The sequence below is a fragment of the Manis javanica genome, chromosome 10 (assembly GCF_040802235.1).
Source record: "Manis javanica isolate MJ-LG chromosome 10, MJ_LKY, whole genome shotgun sequence".
In the NCBI taxonomy this organism is placed as follows: domain Eukaryota; kingdom Metazoa; phylum Chordata; class Mammalia; order Pholidota; family Manidae; genus Manis; species Manis javanica.
Genome location: NC_133165.1, coordinates 20,993,050 through 21,017,698, shown reverse-complemented (window position 1 = coordinate 21,017,698; position 24,649 = coordinate 20,993,050). Strand labels below are relative to the sequence as shown.

Below are 24,649 nucleotides of genomic sequence, written 5' to 3'. Positions count from 1 at the left end.
CCTTTCATAAACTAACAGAATTTGCTGGTCTCAATCTTAATTTTTTTGTGACTATGGATTAAAGATTAGACTAGCTGTATTGTGTTTAGCTATAAAAGACCATATTTGTAGAGAGGGATTGTTACACTGGATTGTTTGGGCAAAAACTAGTAAACAAGTAAACTTGTCAAGTAGATGATGGAACTGCTAGTTTCTACCCTTTTATCCTGTTACTGTAAAGAACTTAGCTAACAAACATGGTTATATTTCAGTACTAGGAATGAATTTCAAGGGTCAGGTATCCATAAGGTATAAACTGTCTTTGGGAAAGAAAAAAATTATGTAGGGGCAGAGAGAGAATGCTGCTAGAGCTTAGAAAGTGACTAGAATCCTGGAGTGGTGTGTCATTCTGGATTCTCCATTGTTTACCTACCATGATGAGATAGTTTATTTCCTCTTGAAGGGTGGTATTTTCTGGTTTGTGTTTCACAAATATGAGTTAAGTCCAAGGGCAGAAATGGAGTAAAAATACGGAAATAATTGTGGGTATTGATGTTAACATTTTTTCTCATCTGTATGTTCTTTCTTAAAAACTATTGCAGTAAAAGACAGGTAAATTTTACCATTAGTGATATTTAGTGCATTCATAGGATTGTGTGGCCATCACCCCTTTCTGGCTCCAGAACATTTCCATCACCCCAAAGGCAAGCCTTGTGCCCATGAAACAGCTGAAGTTCTTTCTTTTTTTAAATTTTATTGTTTTTTTTTGGTATGGTTAATATACAATCACTTGAACAACATTATGGTCAGTAGACACTCCCCATTATCAAGTCCCCCCCACAGACAGCATTACAGTCACAGTCCATCCTCCCCAGTCCCTTTCCCTTTGGTAGCTGTCAGTCCATTACTGGGTTCTGTGACTCTGCTGTTTTGTTCCTTCAGTTTTTTCTTTGTACTTATGCTCCATAGATGAGTGAAATCATTTGGTACTTGTCTTTCTCTTTCTGGTTTATTTCACTGAGCATAATACCCTCTAGCTCCATCCATGTTGTTGCAAATGGTAGGATTTGTTTTATTCTTATGGCTGAATAGTTGTCTATTGTGTATATGTACCATATCTTCTTTATCCATTCATCTACTCACGCACACTTAGATTGCTTCCATTTCTTGGCTATTGTAAATAGTGCTGCGATAAACATAGGGTTGCATATGTCTTTCTCAAACTGGGCTGCTGCATTCTTAGGGTAAATTCCTAGGAGTGGAATTCCTGGGTCAAATGGTATTTCTATTTTGAGTTTTCTGAGGAACCTCCATACTGCTTTCCACAGTGGTTGAACTAATTTACATTCCCACCAGCAGTGTAGGAGGGTTCCACTTTCTCCACAACCTTGCCAGCATTTGTTGTTGTTTGTCTTTTGGATGGTGGCCATCCTTAGTGGTGTGAGGTGATATCTCACTGTGGTTTTAATTTGTATTTCTCTGATGATTAGGGATGTGCAGCATATTTTCATGTTTCTGTTGGCCATCTGAATTTCTTCTTTGGAGAACTTTCTGTTCAGATCCTGTGCCCATTTTTTAATTGGATTATTTGCTTTTTGTTTGTTGAGGTGCATGAACTCCTTATATATTTTGGATGTCAACCCCTTATTGGATCTGTCATTCATGAGTATATTCTCCCATACTGTAGGATACCTATTTGTTCTATTGATGGTGTCCTTTGCTGTACAGAAGTTTTATAGCTTGATATAGTTCCACTTGTTCATTTTTGCTTTTGTTTCCCTTGCCCAGGGAGATATGTTCATGAAGAAGTTGATCATGTTTATACAGGAGATTTTTGCCTATGTTTTTTTTCCTAAGAGTGTTTTATGGTTTCAAGACTTACATTCAGGTCTTTGACCCATTTTGAATTTAATTTTGTGTATGGGGTTAGACAATGATCCAGTTTCATTCTCTCACATGTAGCTGTCCAATTTTGCCAACACAAGCTTTTGTACAGGCTGTCATTTCCCCATTGTATGCCTATGGCTCCTTTATCGTGTATTAATTGACCATATATGTTTGGGTTAATATCTGGACTCTCTGTTCTGTTCCACTGGTCTGTGGTCTGTTCTTGTGAGAGTACCAAATTGTCTTGATTACTGTGGCTTTGTAGTAGAGCTTGAAGTAATCTGGATACCTTTTATTTTTTTGTATTGTCTGATTTCCATGGCTAGGACCTCCAGAACTATATTGAATAAAAGTGGGGAGAGTGGATGTGCTTGTCTTGTTCCCGATCTTAAAGGAAAAGCTTTCAGCTTCTCGATGTTAAGTATAATGTTGGCTGTGGGTTTGTCATATATGGCATTTATTATGTTGAGGTACTTGCCCTCTATACCCATTTTGCTGAGAGTTTTTATCATGAATGGATGGTGAATTTTGTCAGATGCTTTTTCAGCATCTGTGGAGATGATCATGTGGTTTTTGTCCTGTTTGTTGATGTAGTGGATGATGTTGATGGAAGTTTTCAAATGTTGTAACTTGATCCTGATGATCTTTTTGATATATTTTTGAATTCAGTTTGCTAATATTTTGTTGAGGATTTTTGCATCTATGTTCATCAGAGATATTGGTCTGTAATTTTATTTTTTTGTGGTGTCTTTGCCTGGTTTTGGTATTAAGAGTGATTGGCCTTGTAGAGTGAGTTTGGGAGTATTCCCTCCTCTTCTACTTTTTGGAAAACTAAGGAGGTTGGGTATTAGGTCTTCACTAAATGTTTGATAACTTTCAGCAGTAAAGCCATCTGGTACAGGGGTTTTGTTCTTAGGTAGTTTTTTGACTGTGGATTCAATTTCATTGCTGGTAATTGGTCTGTTCAGATTTTCTGTTTCTTTCTGGGTCAGCCTTGGAAGGTTGTATTTTTCTAGAAAGCTGTCTATTTCCTCTAGCTTATCCAGTTTGTTAGTATATAATTTTTCATAGTATTCTCTAATAATGCTTTGTATTTCTGTGGTGTCCGTAGTGATTTTTCCTCTCTCATTTCTGATTCTGTTTATGTGTGTAGACCCTCTTTTTTTCTTGATAAGTCTGCCTAGGGGTTTATCTATTTTGTTTATTTTCTCAAAGAACCAGCTCCTGCTTTCATCAATTCTTTCTTTTGTTTTATTCTTCTCAATTTTATTTAATTCTGCTCTAATCTTTATTATATCCCTCCTTCTACTGACTTTGGGCCTCATTTATTCTTCCCTTTTTAGTTTTATTAATTGTGAGTTTAGACTGTTCATATGGCATTCTTCTTTCCTGAGGTAGGCCTGTATTGCAATATACTTTCCTCAGCACGGCCTTGACTGCATCCCACAGATTTTGTGGTATCGAATCATTGTCGTCCTTTGTCTCCCTGTATTGCTTGATCTCTGTTTTTATTTGGTTATTGATCCATTGGTTATTTAGGAGCATGTTGTGAAGCCTCCGTGTGTTTGTGGAATTTTTCATTTACTTTGCCTAATTTATTTCTAGTTTCATACCTTTCTGGTCAAACAAACTGGTTGGTACAATTTCAATCTTTTTGAATTTAGCGCAGCTCTTTTTGTGGCCTAGGATATGGTCCCTTCTTGAAAATGTTCCGTGTGCACTTGAGAAGAATGTGTATTCTGCTGCTTTTGGGTGTAGAGTTCTGTAGATGTCTCTTAGGTCCATCTGTTCTAATGTGTTGTTCAGTGCTTCATTTGCCTTACTTATTTTCTGTCTGGTTGATCTGTCCTTCAGAGTGACTGGAGTGTTGAAGTCTCTTGGAATGAATGCCTTGCATTCTTTTTACCCCTTTTAATTCTGTTAGTATTTCTTTCACATATGTAGGTTCTCCTGTGTTGAGTGCATAGATATTTATAACAGTTATATTTTCTTGTTGGATTGATCCCTTTATCATTGCATCAGAGTCTGCAAACAGAGAATTTCCTAGACTTGAGAGAATCTCTTACCATGCTCATTCCAGGCACACTGAATTAAAAAAGGTATCCATTGTCAATGTAAGACTTAGGTCTTCTTTGTCTCTTGTGACTTTCTTGTTTTGAAGTCTACTTCGTCTGATACAAGTACTGCAACTCCTGCTTCTTTCTCTCTATTAGTTGTATGAAATATCTTTTTCCATCCCTTCACTTTTAGTCTGTGTATATCTTTGGGTTTAAAGTGAGTCTCTTGTAGGCAGCATATAGATGGGTCTTTCTTTTTATCCATTCAGTGACTCTATGTCTTTTGATAGGTGCATTCAGACCATTTACATTTAGGGAGATAGTCCCTAGGTATGTACTTATTGCCATTGCAGGCTTTAGATTCGTGGTTACCAGAGTTCAAGAGTAACTTCCTTACTATCTGAGAGTCTCACTTAACTCACTTAATATGCTTTACAAACACAGTCTAAAGGTTCTTTTTTTTTCTCCTCCTTTTTCTTCCTCCTCCATTCTTTATATATTAGGTATAATATAATGTACTCTTTGTTTATCCATTGATTGACTTTGGGGATAGTTCATTTAATCTTGCCTAGTCATTAGCTATTCTACTTTCTTTACTGTGGTTTAACCACCTCTGATGACAGCTATTACACCTTACAAATCCTTCTATCTATAGCAGTCTCTCCAAAATACACTATAGAGACAGTTTGTGGGAGGTAAATTCTCTCAGCTATTGCTTATCTAGAAATTGTTTAATCCCTTCTTCAAATTTAAATGATAACCTTGCTGGATAAAGTATTCTTGGTTCGAGGCCCTTCTGCTTCATTGCATTAAATACATCATGCCACTCCTTTCTGGCCTGTAAAGTTTCTGCTGAGAATTTTGATGATAGCCTGATGGGCTTTCCTTTGTAAGTCATCTTATTTCTCTCTTTGGCTGCTTTTAATAGTCTGTCCTTATCCTTGATCTTTGCTATTTTAATTCCTATATGTCTTGGTGTTGTCTTCCTTGGGTCCCTCATATTGGGAGATCTGTGGATCTCCATGGCCTGAGAGACTATCTCCTTCCCCAGATTGGGAACTTTTCAACAATTACCTCCTCAAAGACACTTTCTATCCATTTTTCTCTCTGTTCTTCTTCTGGTAGCCCTATAATGCAAATATTGTTCCATTTGGATTGGTCACACAGTTCTCTCAATATTCTTTCATTCTTAGAGATCTTTTTTTCTTCTCTGTGCCTCAGCTTCTTTGTATTCCTCTTCTCTAATTTGTATTTCATTTATCATCTCCACCATGTCTAATCTGCTTTTAAAACTTTCCATTGTATGTTTCATTTCTGATACTGTGTTCTGTAATGATTGGATCTCCAACTGGAATTCCACCCTGAGTTCTTGAACATTTTTCTGTACCTCTATGAGGATCTTAATGATTTTTATTTTGAAATACCTTTCAGGCAGATTCATGAAGCCGATTTCATTTGAATCTTTCTCAGGGGTTGTATTCATATTCATAATTTTACTCTGAACCAGGTTCCTTTGGCATTTTGTATTTGTATATGGTGCACTCTAGTGCTCAGAAGCTCTACTCTCTGGAGCTGCTCAGCCCCTGAAGCAATGTTGGGCATCGTAGGGGAGTGGTATTGGTGCCTGGGGGGAGGAAAGAGCTGTTTCCTGCTTCCCGGCTGCTGTGCCTATTTCCACTGTCAGAACCAGTGAGCCAAACACACAGGTATAAGGCTCTATGCTTTCGTTTGTAGTTGCTGTAGACAGGGCTACCCTCTGGCTGGCTGAATGCCAGGGTTGGGTTTGCCAGTTTGCAAGCCAGGTGGGGCTGGCTGGGAGAAAGGCGCAGTAGGCTGCTTATCACAGAGGTGGTCCTTGGAGCTGTGTAGCCAGCCAAGGAGCTAGAGTTCCTGAAGATCATGAAAGTTCCCAACCTCCTGGACAGAGTGCACCTGGACAATTTTGTCTGCCTCTCCTTTCTCCTGAGCAATAAGCTCTGTGCAATCCTTGGCCCTTTAGCAGCCCTCTTGCTGTTTGGAAGTCTCTCAGACTGCCCGGCTTTCTTTTGTCCCAGAGTAGCCAGGTATGGATCCCTGCTTTCCACAAGCAGCTGGAATCTCAGTCTCTCCAGGTATTCTGCCTGTCTTAGCTCTTCAACCCCCTAATCACGAGAGTACCATGAAAACACCATGAAATGTATGTTTGTGATCAGATCTCCAGAGTTAGGCATTCAGCAGTCCCAGGCCTCCACTCCCTCCCTGCTCCTCAGTGGTGACTGACTGCCAGTGAGGTCACATCTCTCTTAGCCTCTTCCTTGAGGGATCACACCCTGTTAGGCAGGAAAATAGATATGAGTGGGATGGAAAAAGAATAAGGCCAGGAAAAAGCCTGCTAAAAATGACCCAAAGTGAATCAGTTAAAGCTCAAAAAGCCAGGAGCAACTTGGCCTGGAATGTTTGAATACTCCCCAGAGAAAGGAGGGTACCTCAGCATAGCCCATGGCTTTATTGTGTTAATCAAGCATGCCCAGCTTATTTTTTTAACTTTACGTACATGCTTTTTTTTTTCTCCTTTGGCACCAATCAAGTAGTTTGCAATATGGACAATCAATAATGCCAAGCAAGCCCAGCAAAAACAATATAGTCACAGGCAGGAAGGATTCCATCTTAAAAATAAGATTGCATTTTAATACCCAGGATGTTAAGAAGTAAGACTCTTAACTTACTCTCTAGCAAACAGACAATATCTCAGCCACCTTGGGAGCCAGGCAGGCAGTCTTGTTTGATATGCCCCCAGACCAAGAAGGCTGGGCTCCCAGGGAGAAATCACAGCAGGAAGTTGCTTGTGTTAAGTTAGTTCTAAGTATTATTCAAAGACCACCTAACAGGTCTGCAACCCCAGCCCTTAGTCATATTCCTGAAGAATCCTTAAAAGGGGGAACCCCCAACCTCTCGGGGTGCTCCTTTCCCTGAGGTCACCTGCACTTTCTAAGTGCGTAAACTTTTCACTTTAAACTCTCTCTTTTCAACCTTTCAGGGTGCTTCTCTCTGAGGTTGACTGCACTTTTTCTGTAAGTAATTTTATTAAAACTTTTCCTCTGCTTCACTACTGTGTCTCTGCCTTTCAGTTCTTTTTTGCAGTGGGGACAAGGGCCAAGGAAAATACACAACACTCCCCCCAAAACCCCATCCCATCTTCAAGGAATATGCAGGTCACCCTGACTAGAGAGACTTGCGACTTACCAAAGGTTCCAGGTCCAGCAAAGCCCTGGGCAGGTGCTGAGGATGCCCCAGTGGAGAGGCTGATGCCTGATGCACCCACAACAGGGGCAGGGGTGTTCTGACCAAAGGTGGGTATGGATGTGCCTGGAATGGAGAGACCGCAAAGAACTGTGACAACTAGGCACACAAGAAGAAGGTGTCAAAGCAGGCAGTAATGAACTGGGGGAAGTCTGCTTGCAAATGCATCCCCACAGGATCCCTTAGCCCACACTGCTGTCCAGCTCACCCCTCGGTAAGGAAGCACATGGGGTGACTGGGTCCTAAATCCTGTGCTCCACGTGAGCTGGAGCTCACCCTCCACCACCACCAGCTGCAGCAGAGCACAAGCCCCTTAGCTGCCCTTTGGCCACCTGAGTAGGAGAACCTTTGCACTCCCTTGGCCACCACAGCACAGCTGAGGGGGACACTGGGTGCATCTCCCTTCTCTCATGACTAATGTTATGTCTCTTCCCCATTTGCCTGCTCCCTCTCCTCTAATTCACCACAGCCCCACACCACCTCCAGCCCCCATCCTCCCACAGGCCCACTTGAACTCAATCTCCTGCACACACTTGCCTTCATGGTGCCTCCTGCCCAGTGCTGGGCTACCCTCCACAGTGGCTTTCTGGGAAGATCCTCTCACATGTATCTGTATCTGTCTAGGCCTAAGGTGGGGTGGGTGCCTGCCACGGTTCTGACCTTGCATGTAATCTTGCCCCCCACCTGGCCTCTGGGGGTCACACCTTATTGCAACCAGGAACTGATCCTCCCCCAGATCTCAGATGTGAGCACAGTGCTGTCCCTGCTCCCGTGCCAACCGCACCCACTCCAGATCCTCTGCCTCATCAGGGCCTGTAGTCAGTCCCCTGCACCTCCTGCTCCCTGTGCCATTTAACCAGGTTGGGTTCACTCTCTATCCACTTATTTTAGATCCACACCTCAAGCCTGACTGTTGCTGGGCAGATACACACAACTGTGCTGACCAGCCGTGCTTCAAATTCCTAACCACAATTTCCCAGACTTCAGAACTGCCTGGCACAGCTCTCACATGTCATTTTCTTCCCCTCTCCAAAATGACTACTGAGAGGCCCTCCTTGGTATATATCTCCCCATAAAGCGCTCCAAGGAGCTCTTATATACAGTGAAGAAAATGGAAGCTCCCTGGGCCCAGACTCCTTATCATGCATCTTCCACATGGCAAATAAAATCACTTCCTTCTGTCTGAAATTCTATGGTGACTTCCCTTAGTCCTTTAGCAAAAACATTTTAAAAGGCCATGAGTGAACTTCCTTCTGCCTGTCTCTTAATGTCATTTTATTCCACTTTCCTTTTTAAACCTCTAGCCACACCTGGCTCTTCTCTGCTCATGAAAACATTAGGCTCGTGTCTGCCTTGGTGCCTTTGCCCCTGTGCTGGCAACACCCTCACCCCCAGCCTCTGTCCCTGCTCCCAACTCTGGAACTACGGCCATGGCCTCAGTTTGCTATTGCCTCAGAAAGGCTGCCCCTGACTACCTAAATAGTTCCTCCGGTCATGAGTTACATGGCTACCTGATGCTGTTTACAGATAACTTCTGTGATAACATCTGTCTCTTCACCACAGCGTACAGCTCCAATAGCAGAGACAATGTCATCACTTAAAATAGCACCTGGCCCTGCAGACCGAGCCCATTCCAAATCTCACCTGCAAACACAGACGTGTTCTGAGGCGTACCGGCCACGTGGAAGGGAAAGGGTGTGCTCTGGCCAGCTGCACCCAGGGAGTTCTGACTCAAGCCTCCCAAGGAGCTGTTCCACCAGTGCTCCCACTCTGTTCTGCACCAAAGCCAAACACCCCAGTGGTGGAGCTGCTGTGGGAGGCATCCACGCTCATCCCAAAGCCCCAACTGCCAGCGGGGCCTGCTGACACCTTGGACGTGAAGGGCGATGAGATGGTGCTGCCAAACACTGAGCTACTGGTCCCGCTGCTGGTGGTCTGAGTTGTAGCTCCAAAGCCCGAGGTGGTGGCTGCAAAAAAGGAGGAAACATGGATGATTGTCTAACCCCATACACAAAAGTAAATTCAAAATGGATCAAAGACCTGAATGTAAGCCATGAAAACATAAAACTCTGAGAAAAAACATAGGCAATAATCTCTTGGACATAAACATGAGCAACTTCTTCATGAACATTATCTCCGCAGGCAAGGAAAACAAAAGCAAAAATGAACAAATGGGACTATATCAAGCTGAAAATCTTCTGTACGGCAAAGGACACCATCAATAGAACAAAAAGGAATCCTACAGTATGGGAGAATATATTCACAAATGACGGATCTGATAAAGGGTTGACATCCAAAATATACAAGGAGCTCACACACCTCAACAAACAAAAGGCAAATAATCCAACTAAAAAATGGGCAGAGGAGCTGAACAGACAGTTCTCCAAAGAAAGAACTCAGACGGCTAATAGACACGTGAAAAGATGCTCCACATCATTTGTCATGGGAGAAATGCAAATTAAAACTACAATTAGATATCACCTCATACCAGTAAGGATCACCATCATCCTTACTAGAGAGCGTCTAGTAAACATAATGTTCTTCATGTAATTGTAGATTGATACAAAAAAAAACATTTTAAAAGGCTATGAATGATCTTCCTTTCTGCTTGTCTCTTAATGTCATTTTATCCCACTTTCCTTTTTAAACCTCTAGCCACACCTGGCTCTTCTCTGCTCATGAAAACATTAGGCTCATGTCTGCCTTTGTGCCTTTGCTCCTGTGCCTGCAACGCCCTCACCCCCAGCCGCTGTCCCTGCTCCCAACTCTGGAACTACGGCCATGGCCTCAGTTTGCTATTGCCTCAGAAAGGCTGCCCCTGACTACCTAAATAGCTCCTCTGGTCATGAGTTACATGGCTACCTGACACTGCTTACAGATAACATCTGTGATAACATCTGTCTCTTCACCACAGCGTACAGCTCCGAGAGCAGAGACCGTGTTGGCACTTAAAACAGCACCTGACACTGCAGACCGAGCCCATTTCAGATCTCACCTGCAAACACAGACATGTTCTGAGGTGTGCCAGCCACGTGGAAGGGAAAGGGTGTGCTCTGGCCAGCTGCACCCAGGGAGTTCTGACTCAAGCCTCCCAAGAAAGGGGCCGTGCTGCCAGTGCTCCCACTCTGTCCTGCGCCAAAGCTGAACACCCCAGTGGTGGAGATGCTGTGGGGGGCAGGCACACTCATCCCAAAGCCCCCACTGCCAGTGGGGCCTGCTGACACCCCAGATGTGAAGGCGATGAGATGGTGCTCCCAAACACTTAGTTACTGGTCCTGCTGCTGGTGGTCTGGGCTGTAGCTCCACAGCCTGAGGTGGTGGCTGCAAAAAAGGAGGAAACATGGATGATTGTCTAACCCCATACACAAAAGTAAATTCAAAATGGATCAAAGACCTGAATGTAAGCCATGAAACCATAAAACTCTGAGAAAAAATCATAGGCAAAAATCTCTTGGACATAAACATGAGAGAATTCTTCATGAACATATCTCCCCAGGCAAGGGAAACAAAAGCAAAAATGAACAAATGGGACTATATCAAGCTGAAAAGCTTCTGTACAGCAAAGGACACCGTCAATAGAACAAAAAGGCATCCTACAGTATGGGAGAATATATTCATAAGTGACAAATCTGATAAAGTGTTGACATCCAAAATATATAAGGAGCTCACACACCTCAACAAATAAAAAGCAAATAATCCCATTATAAAATGGGTAGAGGAGCTGAACAGACAGTTCTCCAAAGAAGGAACTCAGACGACCAAGAGACACATGAGAAGATGCTCCACATCACTTGTCAAGAGAGAAATGCAAATTAAAACCACAATGAGATATCACCTCACACCAGTAAGGATCGCCACCATCCAAAGGACAAACAACAACAAATGTTGGTGAGGTTGTGGAGAAAGGGGAACCCTCCTACACTGTTGGTGGGAATGTAAATTAGTTCAACCATTATGGAAAGCAATATGGAGGTTCCTCTAAAAGCTCAAAATAGAAATACCATTTGACCCAGGAATTCCACTTCTAGGAATTTACCATAAGAATGCAGCAGCCCAATTTTAAAAAGACAGATGCACCCCTATGTTTATCACTGCACTATTTACAATAGCCAATATATGGAAGCAACCTAAATGTCCTTCAGTAGATGAATGGATAAAGAAGATGTGGTACATATACACAATGGAATATTACTCAGCCATAAGAAAAAAACAGATCCTACCATTCACACAACATGGATGGAGCTAGAGGGTATTATGCTCAGTGAAACAAGTCAGGCAGAGAAAGACAAGTACCAAATGATTTTACTCATATGTGGAGTATAAAAACAAAGAAAAATGGAAGGAACAAAACAGCAGCAGAATCACAGAACCCGACAAAGGACTAACAGTTACCAAAGGGAAAGGGACTGGGGAGGATGGGTGGGAAGGGAGGGAGAAGGGTGGAAGAAGAAAGCCAGCCTTACGATTAACATGTATAATGAGGGGGTGGGCATGGGGAGGCCTGTGCAACACAGAGAATACAAGTAGTGATTTTGCAACATCTTACTACACTGATGGACAGTGACAAATGGGGTATGTGGGAGGGACTTCGTGGAGGGCGGAGTCTAGTAAACATAGTTCTTCATGCAATTGAAGATTAATGATAACAAAATTTAAAAAAAGGAGGAAGGAGCTATGGTGCTGCCAAAGGCTGGCTTGGTGCAGGAGGGGGGTGCCAAAGAGAGGCAGCGGGTTTCAACCCACAAAAACCTGACCACACAGCACTGCCAAAGGCTGGCTACGGTGGAGCCACGGCTGCTGATCTTCCAAAAGGAAAGGAGCTGCTGAAGCTGGGGGACAGGGCTGGCTTGGCAGCCCCCATCTGCTGTCCATCAGTGGCCCCGAACATGGGCTGTGGGGTGACTCCAGGATAGGAAGGAATGGGGGGCCTGGTGCCAGAACCAAAGGGGATATTGAAGGCTGGGGTGGCAGTGCTGCTGAATGTCAGTGCAGACTGGCTCGGGGCAACAGGGGCGGAGGTCGTGAGGGTGCCACCGAAGCCACCAAAACTGGCAGTACTGCTACCAGCAGCTGTCTGGACTATGCCAGGCAGGGACTGGCCAAATGTGATGGCTGTTGTTGGAGCAGGTGTGGCCAGCGCCTGCCAAACTGGAGTATGGAGCCCATGGCTGGGCAGAGCTGGCCCCAGAGGCAAGAGGGTGACCAAAGAGAACAGGCTGGGCAGTGAAAGTAGTGGAGCTGGTCATGCTGCTCACAGTGCTGGTCACAATGCTCGCACCAAAGCCAAAGACAGGCTTCTGGGTGGAGTCTGCATCTGTGCCGGTGGTGGTCCCCCAAGCCGCTGCTGAGGGGACACTAACACTGGCCTGGCCAGGGAACAGACAGGCATTTGTGCTAGTGCCTCATGTCGTCTGTAGAGAAAGGAGTTGACAAGGGCAAAGATGTAGGTAGCCCTGTGCTGCTAAAAACAGGACTGAAAGTGAGGGGAGGTTGCTGGTAGTCGGGGTGGGGGCAGAGCTGGAAGATGCCACCGTTGTGACATGGGAACGGCTGAATGGCACAGGACCCTCATTCCCACTTTTAGGTGGAGCCACAAAGATGGGCTTGAACATGGGACGTGCTGAAGGCACAGCAGGAGCTGCCGAGGCAGAAGGGTTAGCAGGTGGGCTGCTCGGTTTCCAAATGGAACACTGGGCTTCAGAGTGGGGCCTGGGGCAGGCAGGGCCTGGGGTTTGGCAGATGTCTCAGCCTGAGAGGCCAGAGGTGACTTGGTGGCATCATAGGCTGGTATTGCGGGAGAGGCAGGGGTCAGCCCCGAGAAAGTGGCTGTGGACCTGGAGTCTGGGGGGACCAGGCTGTGAAGAGCCAAGAGGGCCCAGAAGGCCTGGTGTCGTCAGGGGCGAACGGGCATTGGGGGTGGCTGTCAGACAGAAAAATACATATGAGCAGGGTGGAAAGAGAATAGGGTCAGTAAAGCCCCCTAGAAAGGTTAACCAGTTAAAACTAGAAATCCAGAAAAGACTCAGAGTTAGTGAGTTAATCCGTTAAAGCTCAGAAAGTCAAGAGAAACTTGGCCTTGAAGGTTTGAGTATTCCCCAGATAAAAGTATCTGAGCACAGCCGATGTCTTCATTGTGTCCACTAGATCCTTGTAAGATTTACTCTAGCCTGCTAAAGGGCCCACCTATAAACAGCAAAGTAAAGACAGGGAGATGCCACCTTAAAGCCAAAATTGTATTTTGAAAAAAAAACAGGAAGTTTCAGAAGAAAGATTCTTAACATACCCTTTAGCAAACAAATAACTCTGTCCACCTTGGAGGAAAGGCAGACAGTCTTGATAAGCTAATTTTGCAGAATTACCTAGAGGACAGATGAGTAACTTAGCGTCTCATCAAAGATACTTGAGACCACTTAACAAGCACACACCTGAGCCCTCTGTCACATTCCTGAAAAATCCTTAAAAGGGGAACCCCCAATCTTTCACTGCACTCATATGTGAGGTCACCCACACTTTCTAAGTGCGCAACCTTTTAACTTTAAACTACCTCTTTTTAACCTTTCAGGGTGCTGCGCCCCTCTCTCTGAAGTCACCTGCACTTCCTAAGTGCATAACTTCAACTCTTCCCAACCTTTCAGGGCGCTCCTCTATCTGAAGTCACCCACACTTTCTAAGTGTGTGACCTTTTACTCTTAAACTCTTTCTCTCCAACCTCTCAGGGCGCTCCTCCCTCACTGAGGTCACCTGCACTTCTTTCTCGCTAAGTAACTTTAAATAAAACTTTTACTCTGCTTCACTACTACGGTGTCTCTGCCCTTCAATTCTTTGTCACAGCGGGGACAAGAACAGAGGAAAATACACAATGCCTCTCCCCCAACATTGCCACTGCAGCAGATTCTAGGAAGAAGAACAGAAAATGTCAACTATGGTATCTCAAACGTGATGGTATTTGGTGCTCTAGAAGCCTTGCTGGGCCAGGGATTCAGGAGTCAACAAATATTACTAATCGATACCACCTGTTCCTAACATAATCATTCCTCAAAATCAAGGAAGTGCTCCTTATTTCTACCCTACACAGATCATCAAACAGTCAGCAGGGGATAAAACTTGGCCTAGCAGGGGTTAAATGTGTAGACAGACACCAAGGAAAATCTAATCATCTGAACCCAAGCATGGCTCAGAGCAGCTAAGGAATGGGGCTGCAAACCAACAGCCGTCTGACTACCAAAAGGAGGCTGCCTTCTCCAGCTTTAAGGGCGGCAGGCCCTTCCCTACAATCTGCTCCTGATGAGACGGTTCTGAAGCCGTCAGCCCTACACCAGCTCAGGTGTGCTAAGCCAGAGCAGCTTCAACCTTTTTAGCAACTGACTGGCATGCTGCTTTCACATTAGCCTACGCAGAGGCTGATGGCCCTGTGTGCTCCACAGAAAGCGCTCCCGCTCACCTGGGAAAGATGGTAGGCCCAGGGGGTTCGGGTTCCTCAGGAAGATGATGTACTTGGGGAGAAACTGCGGGTTAGTCAGTGGGGCTGGGGGGGAGGCTGAGGAAGCAGCAGTCCCAGCAGCGGGCAGGACGAGAGTTGAAGCCGGTGGAGTGGCAGGGGGGCTCTCCGTGATGGAGCTCGAGGCCGTTTCTAAGGAAAAAAGAAAGGATTGTCCTCCCTGGTAGGAGAATTCTTTCCAGGGGCATCACAGAGCACGGGAGGCCCAGGGACTCGGGGGAACTCATGTGGAAATGCTTCCTCTCAATCTCAGTGCTCACTGTGCTCGGAGTCCACTGAGAACCCAAGAGGTGGATTTCTCAGAGGAGAAAGACCAAAAGAAAACCAAAGGGAACACATGCCATGCGTTCATCAACGTACCCTGTTCTCCCTGGGACTCCTTGTCTACCGGCGGAGCGGAAGAGCCAGCTTCCTGAGAAACGTCCTCTTCTCTGTAGGAGGAAGAGGCACAATTAAGTTTAGAAAAGTGCTGGATAACTTCTTACACCCTCCTAACTACCAACTGACCAAAGTCTAGAACAACTATGACTAAGATCTTAGTGTGTCAAGACAACAAAAAGAAGCAAAGAAAATTCCTAAAGAAATGAAGGGAGGCAGTTCACAGTAGCCACAGAGACACCTTTGTCTTAAAACTAGCAGAAAACAATCTTCAGAACCTTACATACAACCTGCCAAGTTTCTGAGAGTCCTAGTCACACCTCTATCTCTAAGAAAGTGGCATTCTAGTCGGGCACCTAGAGGGTCAGCTGGGGTCTAGAATGTGGAGCCTGCTGCCCACTCCCATCAGTCACTCTGTTCACTCTGTCCCATGCAAGCCCTTCCCCTTATGCTGCAGCCCCTCACACTGCAGCATGAGGGGGAGCAGAGGCTGGTGTGGTCACTGTGTGATGACTGCAAAAGATGAGAGCGATTCAGGGTGGCACCGTCTCTGCCCTTTAGATGTGAACCGTTTTGATTCTCCAAATTGGAGTCTCAGAAAGCCTAAGAGCCAAGTAAATTTCCCTCCTTTCCCACCCTCTCATTAATCCACACAGCAAATCACCGATTACCTTATTTTCTTTGCTGGCCTCTCTGGTGTCTGTGAGCGGGAGGCTGGGCTGGAGAAGGGTGAGGCACTGGGACGCCGCCTCTTCCAGAGCTAAAAGCCAAACACAAGTCACGTGACTGACCCTAAGGAATAACATAGGATCTGACCTTCAACATAATTCTGTGGCTCTAATCCATCACTGTATATAAAGTCTCCTTTTCAAGTGATGAAAAAAACATTTCTTTGTTAAGTGGGGCTTCTGAAAAGTGAGTCAATTGCCAGTATTTAAAAGGGCCGTCATTGGCCAAAATTGGACAAGTTGCATCAGAAAGAGCAGCTACACTATACTGGGGATCATGAAATGTTTATAAAATACCAGTTCATAAAGATAACACAGCAAGAACCTCACTGGTCACCTTTGGATTAGCTACGGCATCACTGCCTGCTTATTCTCCTGCCACTCCTATAGGTAGGGCTTGTTCTTCTATTTAGAATTATATAGACCTAATGCAGAGGGAAGGACAGAATTAGAACATCACCATTTTGCCACAATGGACATAGACAAAGGTGATAAATGGCCGCTAAAATCAGCAGGTGAAAAGCTGATAGAAACAATAAATGGAAGGATCAGACTGACCCCCCAGCCCAGTGGGAAGCAACCGCACAGCACGTGCTCCCAATGTGATGCGATCAGAAGTGCACAGCAGCACCTCTGCCCGAATCATTGAACTTGAAACTCATCAAACCTCAGGAGCCAACTGCCCATTTACGGGGAAAATAGGGATAGAGTACATGTCAAAATGGCACCATGACAAAAACCAAATCCAAAATGTAGTAAATTCTATAGAACATACTGATAGACTTTTCAAAAGTAAGAAAAAGCGTAGTGGTAGTACCGTAGATTAAGAGTCAGAAAGGCCCAACGTCCCCGCAGCGGGGGAGGGCGCGCGGCCGCTTCCCCAGCCCGTGTGCTCTGCGCCTGTGGCGGGCGGCCGCGGGGACAACGCGCCCTTGGTTCCCCGTGGGGGGAGCCTGACAGCTGGAGGCCGCCAGGGGGCGCCGGCCGCGCGGGGCCCGGAGAGCTCAGAGAGGCGGTGCTGTTAGGACGGCGACAGGCAGCCTGCGGCTCCTCGGACGGGCCCTGGCGCTGGGAGCCGGGGCCTGTCACCCAGGGTACCCAGCGTGCTGGCGGGGCCCGCGCGCCCCGGAGGTGTGTCTTGCGCGCCCCCAGAACCGCGGAGGGGTTCTGCGATCGCGGGGAGCACGTCAGGCCCGCCGGCCGGCCTGAGCAGCGCGCCCTGGGAGGCGGAGGCCCTGGGGCACGCGCGCCTCCTGCGGCCGTCCCCGCAGCTGCCCACGGACGCGGAGGCGGCTCCCCGCGCGGCTGCGCGGCGGTCCGTGGAATGCGGACCTCTCCCCCGGGGGACCGGCAGGCAGCAGCGGGGCGCGACGCTCGCCCCTCCCCCGCCGCCCCGCCCTGCCCCCGACGCTGCGCCTCAGAGCATCCTCGCTCTGCCCAGGCCTGTTAAAAAAGTGAAGGTTATTTTTACCCTGCCTGCTGGTTAGGCCGTCAGATACAGCCTTGTATAATGCTAAGTCTGAAGCTCTGAGTGTGAATTAAGTCCCTGAAATGTAAATGATGGTACTTATTTAAAATAATAGTAATTAGTGGCACTTCTTGAATGTTTACTATGGACAGTGTAGACTCGGTGAACACTTTACATGTACTGCCTCACAACTATCTTATGAAGTAGGTCAAAATCATTTCCATAAGTGTACAACCTTATGTTTAGATTTTTTGTTACATATATTAATTAAATACCTTTAATGCCCAAAAAGAAAGGGTCTAAGAGACATGTGAACCAAACTCAATGAGCTGATTTTTGGTCCCTGATTCAAAGTAACTGTAATAAGAGAGGGAGGGTAAGAAGGGCAAATTGGAGCGATGATAACTAACATTAAGTCATTATTATTCAGAGGAATAGAGGCATTGTGGTTATTAATGTTCAAAAAGTTTCAAAAATACACTGAAGTACCTACAGGTGAAACATGTTTGTACTTAAAAACACAAGAGGAAAACCAATTTGGGGTGGGGGTGTTGATGGATCAGGACTGACCAAACACTGTTAACTGCTGGAGCCACATGGAGGTTCATCATGATATTTTTCCTTCCTTTGTGTATGTATGACATGTGATGTAAAATTGTAAGAATGGGCAGTGACTGTACATCAGGTCTGTTGTGATCACTGATTGAGGAAATGTGTGTACAGTGCTCAGCAGAGGGCCTAGTGCAGAATAGATCCAGGTAAAGCTTCGTATTGTTATCCTCTGCATTGCCATAACTGCTTGGCCGGGGCCTTCATCGCCTATATTTGTCATTTATCATTAATGTGTCATTTGTATTACTCTAAGAGCTTTCTGTACAGATGAAAACTTACGCCAAATTCTTTCTCCTCTCAAAAACCTCCTTCATGCATGCGTTACTTTTTTTCTAGCTCCTGTATATTGGGTGCCTGCTTACTGACAAGCACTGTAATGGGTGCTTTTCAAACATTCCCTTCAATCTTTACAACAATCCTTTAGAGATGAGAAAAAGAGACTTTAAGTCATTTACTTGCCCAAGAGTCTATAGCTACTAAGTGCCAAAGTCAAGATTTGAACCCAAGTCATTCTGGTAGCAAAACTTGATCTGTTCTCCAGTCTACACTATATCCTTTCTAAAAATAATTATAACCACTTATTTTTAAAACTTTCATTAAATTCCCAGTGCCTAGAGGATGAATTTATGACCCAATACAATTCAGACTCAATCTACCTTTTTAATCAAATTAGTACCATTTTTTGAATTATTCATCCCCTGTCCATTTATGTATAATAATGGCTCTGTCTTGTATTAGCTTTCCACATAGGCATTCTGGGCTTTCTAGTTTGTTCCACTGGTCCATAGCGATCATTCAAGGGTTGGTAATGGCTGTTAGCTTACAGGAGATCTCAGCATCTGACAGAAGGTGGCTAGTAAACACTGCATAATCAACTAATAAATGCAAAGAACCCACTTTTTCCACATCACCAGGTGCATGTACCTGAGAGATGCCTCCAGTGGAGCTGTAGGAACTGGAAATGGCATTGCGGCTGGACATACGGATGCCACATGTGCACGTGCCCTTCAAGCAGCTCACAGCAGAGGTGGAGGGTCTCTCGTGCAACTCACCATCTGAGCTCTGGGAACTGAGGCTGCTCTTCAGAGGCCCATGCCTAACAGGGAAATAAAATGGGAAAACACAGTTGTGCTACTGAAAGGCACAACATTGTTTTAAGGCTTCATCCACGGTCACAAAATTGTTCTAATGTGATGGAAAAGGATAAAGTTGTTAATTTTACTGTTAATTCAGCTAAACATGTCTCACAAAGTCAGAAAGGGAAAGCTCAGTATTTTAAAAATTAAACATATGATTCTACTTATGTATACTCTAGGAAATGCACACAAATCTATAGTGACAGAATGGGAACGAATGGATGCCTGGCAACAGGGGCAGGATGAGAGGGAGGTTTGAAGGCTCCACCAAGGGGCACGGGGAAACTTCTGGCAGTGATGGTGATGTTCATTAACTTGACTGTGGGGATGGTTTCATGGGTGTGAAATTTAGACAAAATAGTTATTGTGGCAAGTTACTCAAAATGTTCCTCTCTGATTTCAAAGAGGAAAGTTTATAGGATAATAATTCTGATAGAGATACATGTCAAAATTGATCAAATTGTACACTTCAAAGAGGCACAATTTATTTTTGTCAATTATACCTCAGTAAAGGTGTTAAAAAAATTTTAGGAGGAACCACTTTTTCTAAGATTCAAACTGAAACAAATTCCCTAAACATCTTTCCTGTGAAATAGTCATCCAACCGTTGTGCCAGCACAGACAGCTCACTGTCTCCTGGCTGATGAATGTCAACCACAGAGCAGTTTATCCCTGCACTAGAGGCAATCCTACTTCCTCTTTCACTTACTTCGCCTATGGATCCCACCTGGAGCCAAGCCAAGCCAATTGTCCTCCTTTCATGTGATAGTCCTTCAGATTTTTGCAGGCCATTATCCTTCCCTCCCTCATTTCCTTATGCCCCTGAGGTTTTCCTCCTCTGGGCTAGTGCTTATGTACCTTTAGAACCCCCTCACCCACCACCACCCCGTGACATCTTGAGTTGCTTCACTCTCTCGCAGTGAATTTCCTTGGTGTCTGCCTCCTCTTGCAGGGCAGCACAGCCAACCAGCAGCGCCCCGCGGACAGCAGGACTAAGGCATTCAGGACCACCACTGACTGTCGGCTTTTCTCTAGTACTTACGGAAAAGGCATATTAGAAAATGCATGTAACCTGTGCCTAATGAAAGGCATAGCATTAAAGCTCTTGTTACCAAGCTCTTCCATGAAAGCCGAAGAAGAGGACCTGCTGTTCACACACAGGAGGTGGCCTCTGATTCTTTTGGGGAGTGATCTCTCTTTCAACAAACCCCAGGAGCCCCCGTGTGGGAGGCACATTGAGTACTCTGCAGGGCTTATTACCTCCTTTTATTCTCCTGACCAGCAGCAGATGTTTGGTCTTCCTCCTCCTCCACTGTCCTTTTCTTCCTCTTCCAACATTCGAGGGCAAGCAGAACAGCCTCCTTTGACCACGGGTCTGGGGCCTTAGGGATCTGCGCTGCTCTGTAACAGAAAACAGGATTCTAGCATTAAGATATTCTGATCATGATGCTCCATAGCATGAACTTCAGGCGCTGGAAATCAAATCTATCCAATAAGCAAAAGGGTAATTTATACACTCACACAAATGGCCCTTAGCTGTTAAAGCTACAGTCTTGGGAAAAACTCAGAAAATAAAAAACTGCTCAATAACTAAAACTTGAGATTTCTCCTTCACATAAGGAGCTTTTTCCTTTCCTCTGAGTTACAGTTACTCTGTCAGATGAACAACTGCAAGAGAATAAAGTGGACACACTGGGAGTCTTTTCCTCCAGCAATGCTCACATTGGCAAACGAGCCAGGTTGCTCCCGGGAGGAGCACTCCTCTCTGTCGAAGGCCTGCACACCACTCTGGAATTACCAGGAGACAGCACACGCTTCCCGTGACCGCCATTCCAGCACAGTGTGGGAAGCAGGCGGGAATACGGGGCCTGCTGGATTGGGTATCGTCTTGGAGGTGTTATGCCAAACTGGTGTGATGAAGTCCCACAGTCCCTGTGGAGAATGGGAGACACATCATGGAATCAAAGCAGCTTAGAAAATGCCAGAAAATTTAAATCACTTAAGAACCATGTGGGTTCAGTTATTTTCCAGAGAGCTTAAGCCTCTAAATAACACAAAACACAGCATTTTTATGGCAACTTTCCCTATTCCACCTAAGGGCAAAAAGTGGCAGGTACTTAACAGCTGTCCCTGCAATGGATTCAACAACTTTGAGGGGGAAATTGAAAAACTGCTCATACAAGTAAAACTCCAGTGGAAGATAAGTGTGCGTAAGGACGTGCAGGGACAAAGTTTACAAGAATCCTTTAATCTCTTATGCTAAGTCATCAGAAATATACTTTAAAAAGTTTGACTTTAAAAAGTCAAACATTTCGAAAACCTGAATATTCACCTTTTCAAATAAATGTTCTTATCAAGGATCTAGTGTTGTCACCCAAGTTTTGAATTTTGTTGTTATCACTCAGCTACTGGGACTAAAGGAGAACACAAGTCTTTTTAATCTAATCATCTTTATCAGCCAAGTTATATCCATCCAGGAGGTTTCTTCTTTGAGCTCGGCTGATACAATGCATTGGTCCAAAGATAAAAAAGTAACAAAACCTATTATAGTACTATACTTTACAGACAGATGGTATTCTCACCTGAAGCAGGGATATTTTAAGTGATTTACCAAGTATTCTGCTAAACCCATACTGTATTAAAGTTCAGAGGTATAAGAACTGAAAGAAGGATTCGAACAACATGGATGGGGCTAGAGGGTATTTTGCTCAGTGAAATAAGCCAGGCAGAGAAAGACAAGTATCAAATGATTTCACTCATCTGTGGAGCATAGGAATAAAGAAAAAAACTGAAGGCCCAAAACAGCAGCAGACTCACAGAACCTGAGAATGGACTAACAGATACCAAAGGGAAAGGGACTGTGGAGGGTGGGTGGGAAGGGAGGGAGGAGGGGAATAAGGGGCATTAGGGTCAGCATACATGATGTAGGGGGGTGGGCACGCGGAGGGCAGTATAGCACACAGAGAAGTCAAGTAGTGACTGTATAGTACCTCCCTATGCTGATGGACAGTGACTGTAATGGGGTACGAGGGTGGGACTTGATAATGGGGGGAGTCTAGTAACCACAGTGTTGCTCATGTAACTGAACACTAATGATACCAAAAATAATTAAAAAGTAAAAGTAAAAGGAATAGAAAAATGACCCAAAATAAAAGAACTGAAAGAAGGGAACAGTTCTGGCAGCACATCTCTTAGCAAAGGCTAAAGGGAGGCAGGACACGGTGGACGCGCACCAAGGTGTTTGTAGAGGTGAAAGGGCACAGAACCCACTTATGATTTCAGAAAAAAAAAACTGTCAAAGTCAAGTCCTCGGTCTGGGGAGGGTCAGCGTGTCTTACCAGCGGGAAGGCCTCCGAGGGGACCCGAAGAAACGAGTGGGGACTAAGGGCTGAAGGGGATCGGGGCGGGCCGAGGGAGTCGGCGAGGCGGGGCTTGCCGGGCGGTTGGGGCTTGCGAGGAAGGCCGGGCGCGGGCGCCGGCGCCTGGCCTCCGGATCGGGGGCGGGCTGCGGGGGGCGGGGCTTGCTCAGAAATCCTCCCATTTGGAGCGACGAGCGAGCTCTGTCCGGCGGGCGAGCGGCTTCCGCGGCTCTCTCTGCCAGACTGCCTGCCTTCGCTTGCGCGCCTGGGCTAGAGGCGGGCGGGCATTGTGCGCTGGCGGCGCGCGCTCCCAAGTTGCCAGGAGACGGCGCGCGAACGGCAGGCAGCTCGGGGCTCGCGGCTCAGGACCCCCCAGGCCGCGGTGACCCACCAGCCAGCTCGGCCTGCGCGGCCACCTCGGGGCACCAGGTTCTCAGCACTAGACCCGTTGGCGAGACAGCAAAAAAGAAAAAGGATAAGGAAAAGAAAAGCATTGATGTCTTTAATAAAAGTCAATTGGTATAATGTGAACTTTTTTTTTCTTTTTTCCTTTTTCATTAAGGTATCATTGATATATTACACTGCTCTGAAGGTTTCACAAGAGAAACAATGTGGGTACTATATTCACCCATATCATTGAACACCCCATTCCCCTTTACCCGCTGCTGTCCATCAGCGTAGCACGATGCCACGGAGTCCCTACTTGTCTTCTCTGAGCTACACTGTCTTCCCCGTGACTCCCCCCCCACCACACCATATGCACCAATCATAATACCCCTGAATCCTCTTCTCCCTCCCACGCCCCTCCCCTTTGGTAACCGCTAGTCCCCTCTTGGAGTCTGTGAGTCGGCTGCTGTTCTGTTCCTTCAGATTTGCTTTGTATTCATACTCCACAAATGAGGGAAATCGTTTGGTACTTGTCTTTCTCCACCTGGCTTATTTCACTGAGCACAATACCCTCTAGCTCCATTCATGTTGTTGCAAATGGTAGGATTTGTTTTCTTCTTACGGCTGAATAGTGTAACATTTTGTACATGTGCCACCTCTTCCCTATCCATTCATCTACTGATGGACACTTAGGTTGCTTCCATATCTTGACTGTTGTAAATAGTGCTGCAATAAACAGACAGATGGTATCCTCACCTGAAGCAGGTATATTTCAACTGATTTACCAAGTATTCTGCTAAACCTATACTGTATTAAAGTTCAGAGGTATAAGAACTGAAAGAAGGATTCAAACAACGTGGATGGGGCTAGAGGGTATTATGCTCAGTGAAATGAACCAGGCAGAGAAAGACAGGTATTAAATTATTTCACTCATCTGTGGAGCATAGGAACAAAGAAAAAACTGAAGGCCCAAAACAGCAGCAGACTCACAGAAGCCGAGAATGGGCTAACAGATAATAAAGGGAAAGGGACTGGGAAGGGTGGGTGGGAAGGGAGGGAAAAGGGAAACAAGGGGCATTAGGATCAGCATACATAATGTAGGGGGGTGGGCACGCGGAGGGCAGTATAGCACACAGAGAAGTCAAGTAGTGACTCCATATCATCTCCCTATGCTGATGGACAGTGACTGTAATGGGGTATGAGGGGGGACTTGATGCATTGGATGTGAAAGCTATGTTACTAGTAAGTGTCCACATCTGTCATTGTCGCGTGCCCTGTCCTCGCCGGCAAGAACAGCATGCAACAACAGCAGGATTCTTCTGCAGAAAGCTTTATTCTTCAGCTCTTTGTGAAACAAATGAGTTGGGCAGGACCCAGAGGGGAAGGAGAGGCTTGCTTATATAGTTCTCATGCTCTGACCTGGTTGGTGCGGCTCCATATGCCTTATTAGCATAACCATTTGGTGGGTCTCATTGGTCCTTATGCCAAGGCGCAATTAGCATGTAGTTTAGTGGTGTGGGATGATTTGTCATTAGGAAGTTCGGGGCCTTCCGGCTGCCCTGCATTGGGCGCTATATTCTGAGCGCGGCTGCCAACATCTCCCCCTTTTTTGTCTAACAGAAGCTCAAGGCGGAACTTGCCAGCAGAGGCGGAGACAGAGGCCTGACCTCCATCATACTTCCTGATGCCCCCTTTTTGGAGAGGGGTTCTGGGCATCTACCCCTATGCAGTCAGGCATGCCTCTCAGAGGGGTCCAAGACCTCTTGCAGTGCTTTGCCTCGCATCCTCTGGCTGGCATTGGGACCGCTTGGTACAAAGGGTTTGGACCCTTTTTCTCAACCCTCTTGCACCATGAGCTTCTTAAAGAAAGCTGTGATTAAG

The 24,649-nt window shown here is 45.7% G+C and overlaps 2 protein-coding genes and 1 pseudogene across 2 annotated transcripts; all 3 read right to left on the bottom strand.

The window, feature by feature from the left end:
- Nucleotides 1-744: 744 nt before the first annotated feature.
- On the bottom strand, nucleotides 745-10,552 carry LOC140843988 (nuclear envelope pore membrane protein POM 121-like). The gene is made up of 4 exons (XM_073214839.1): nucleotides 10,198-10,552; nucleotides 8,847-9,169; nucleotides 7,146-7,268; nucleotides 745-6,232 (listed from the first exon to the last, which is right to left on the bottom strand). The coding sequence occupies exons 1-2, from the start codon at nucleotides 10,388-10,390 to the stop codon at nucleotides 8,934-8,936; spliced, it is 429 nt and encodes a 142-aa protein (XP_073070940.1). The 5' UTR covers nucleotides 10,391-10,552; the 3' UTR covers nucleotides 745-6,232; nucleotides 7,146-7,268; nucleotides 8,847-8,933.
- A 1,427-nt stretch (nucleotides 10,553-11,979) lies between these two features.
- On the bottom strand, nucleotides 11,980-13,811 carry LOC140843835 (putative nuclear envelope pore membrane protein POM 121B; annotated as a pseudogene).
- A 770-nt stretch (nucleotides 13,812-14,581) lies between these two features.
- On the bottom strand, nucleotides 14,582-22,843 carry LOC118969383 (nuclear envelope pore membrane protein POM 121-like). Its single transcript, XM_073214245.1, has 7 exons — nucleotides 22,361-22,843; nucleotides 20,745-20,954; nucleotides 20,283-20,423; nucleotides 18,811-18,982; nucleotides 15,750-15,838; nucleotides 15,061-15,131; nucleotides 14,582-14,832 (listed from the first exon to the last, which is right to left on the bottom strand). Exons 1-7 carry the CDS (start codon nucleotides 22,561-22,563, stop codon nucleotides 14,582-14,584), a joined length of 1,137 nt encoding a protein of 378 aa, XP_073070346.1. The 5' UTR covers nucleotides 22,564-22,843.
- Nucleotides 22,844-24,649: the final 1,806 nt, after the last annotated feature.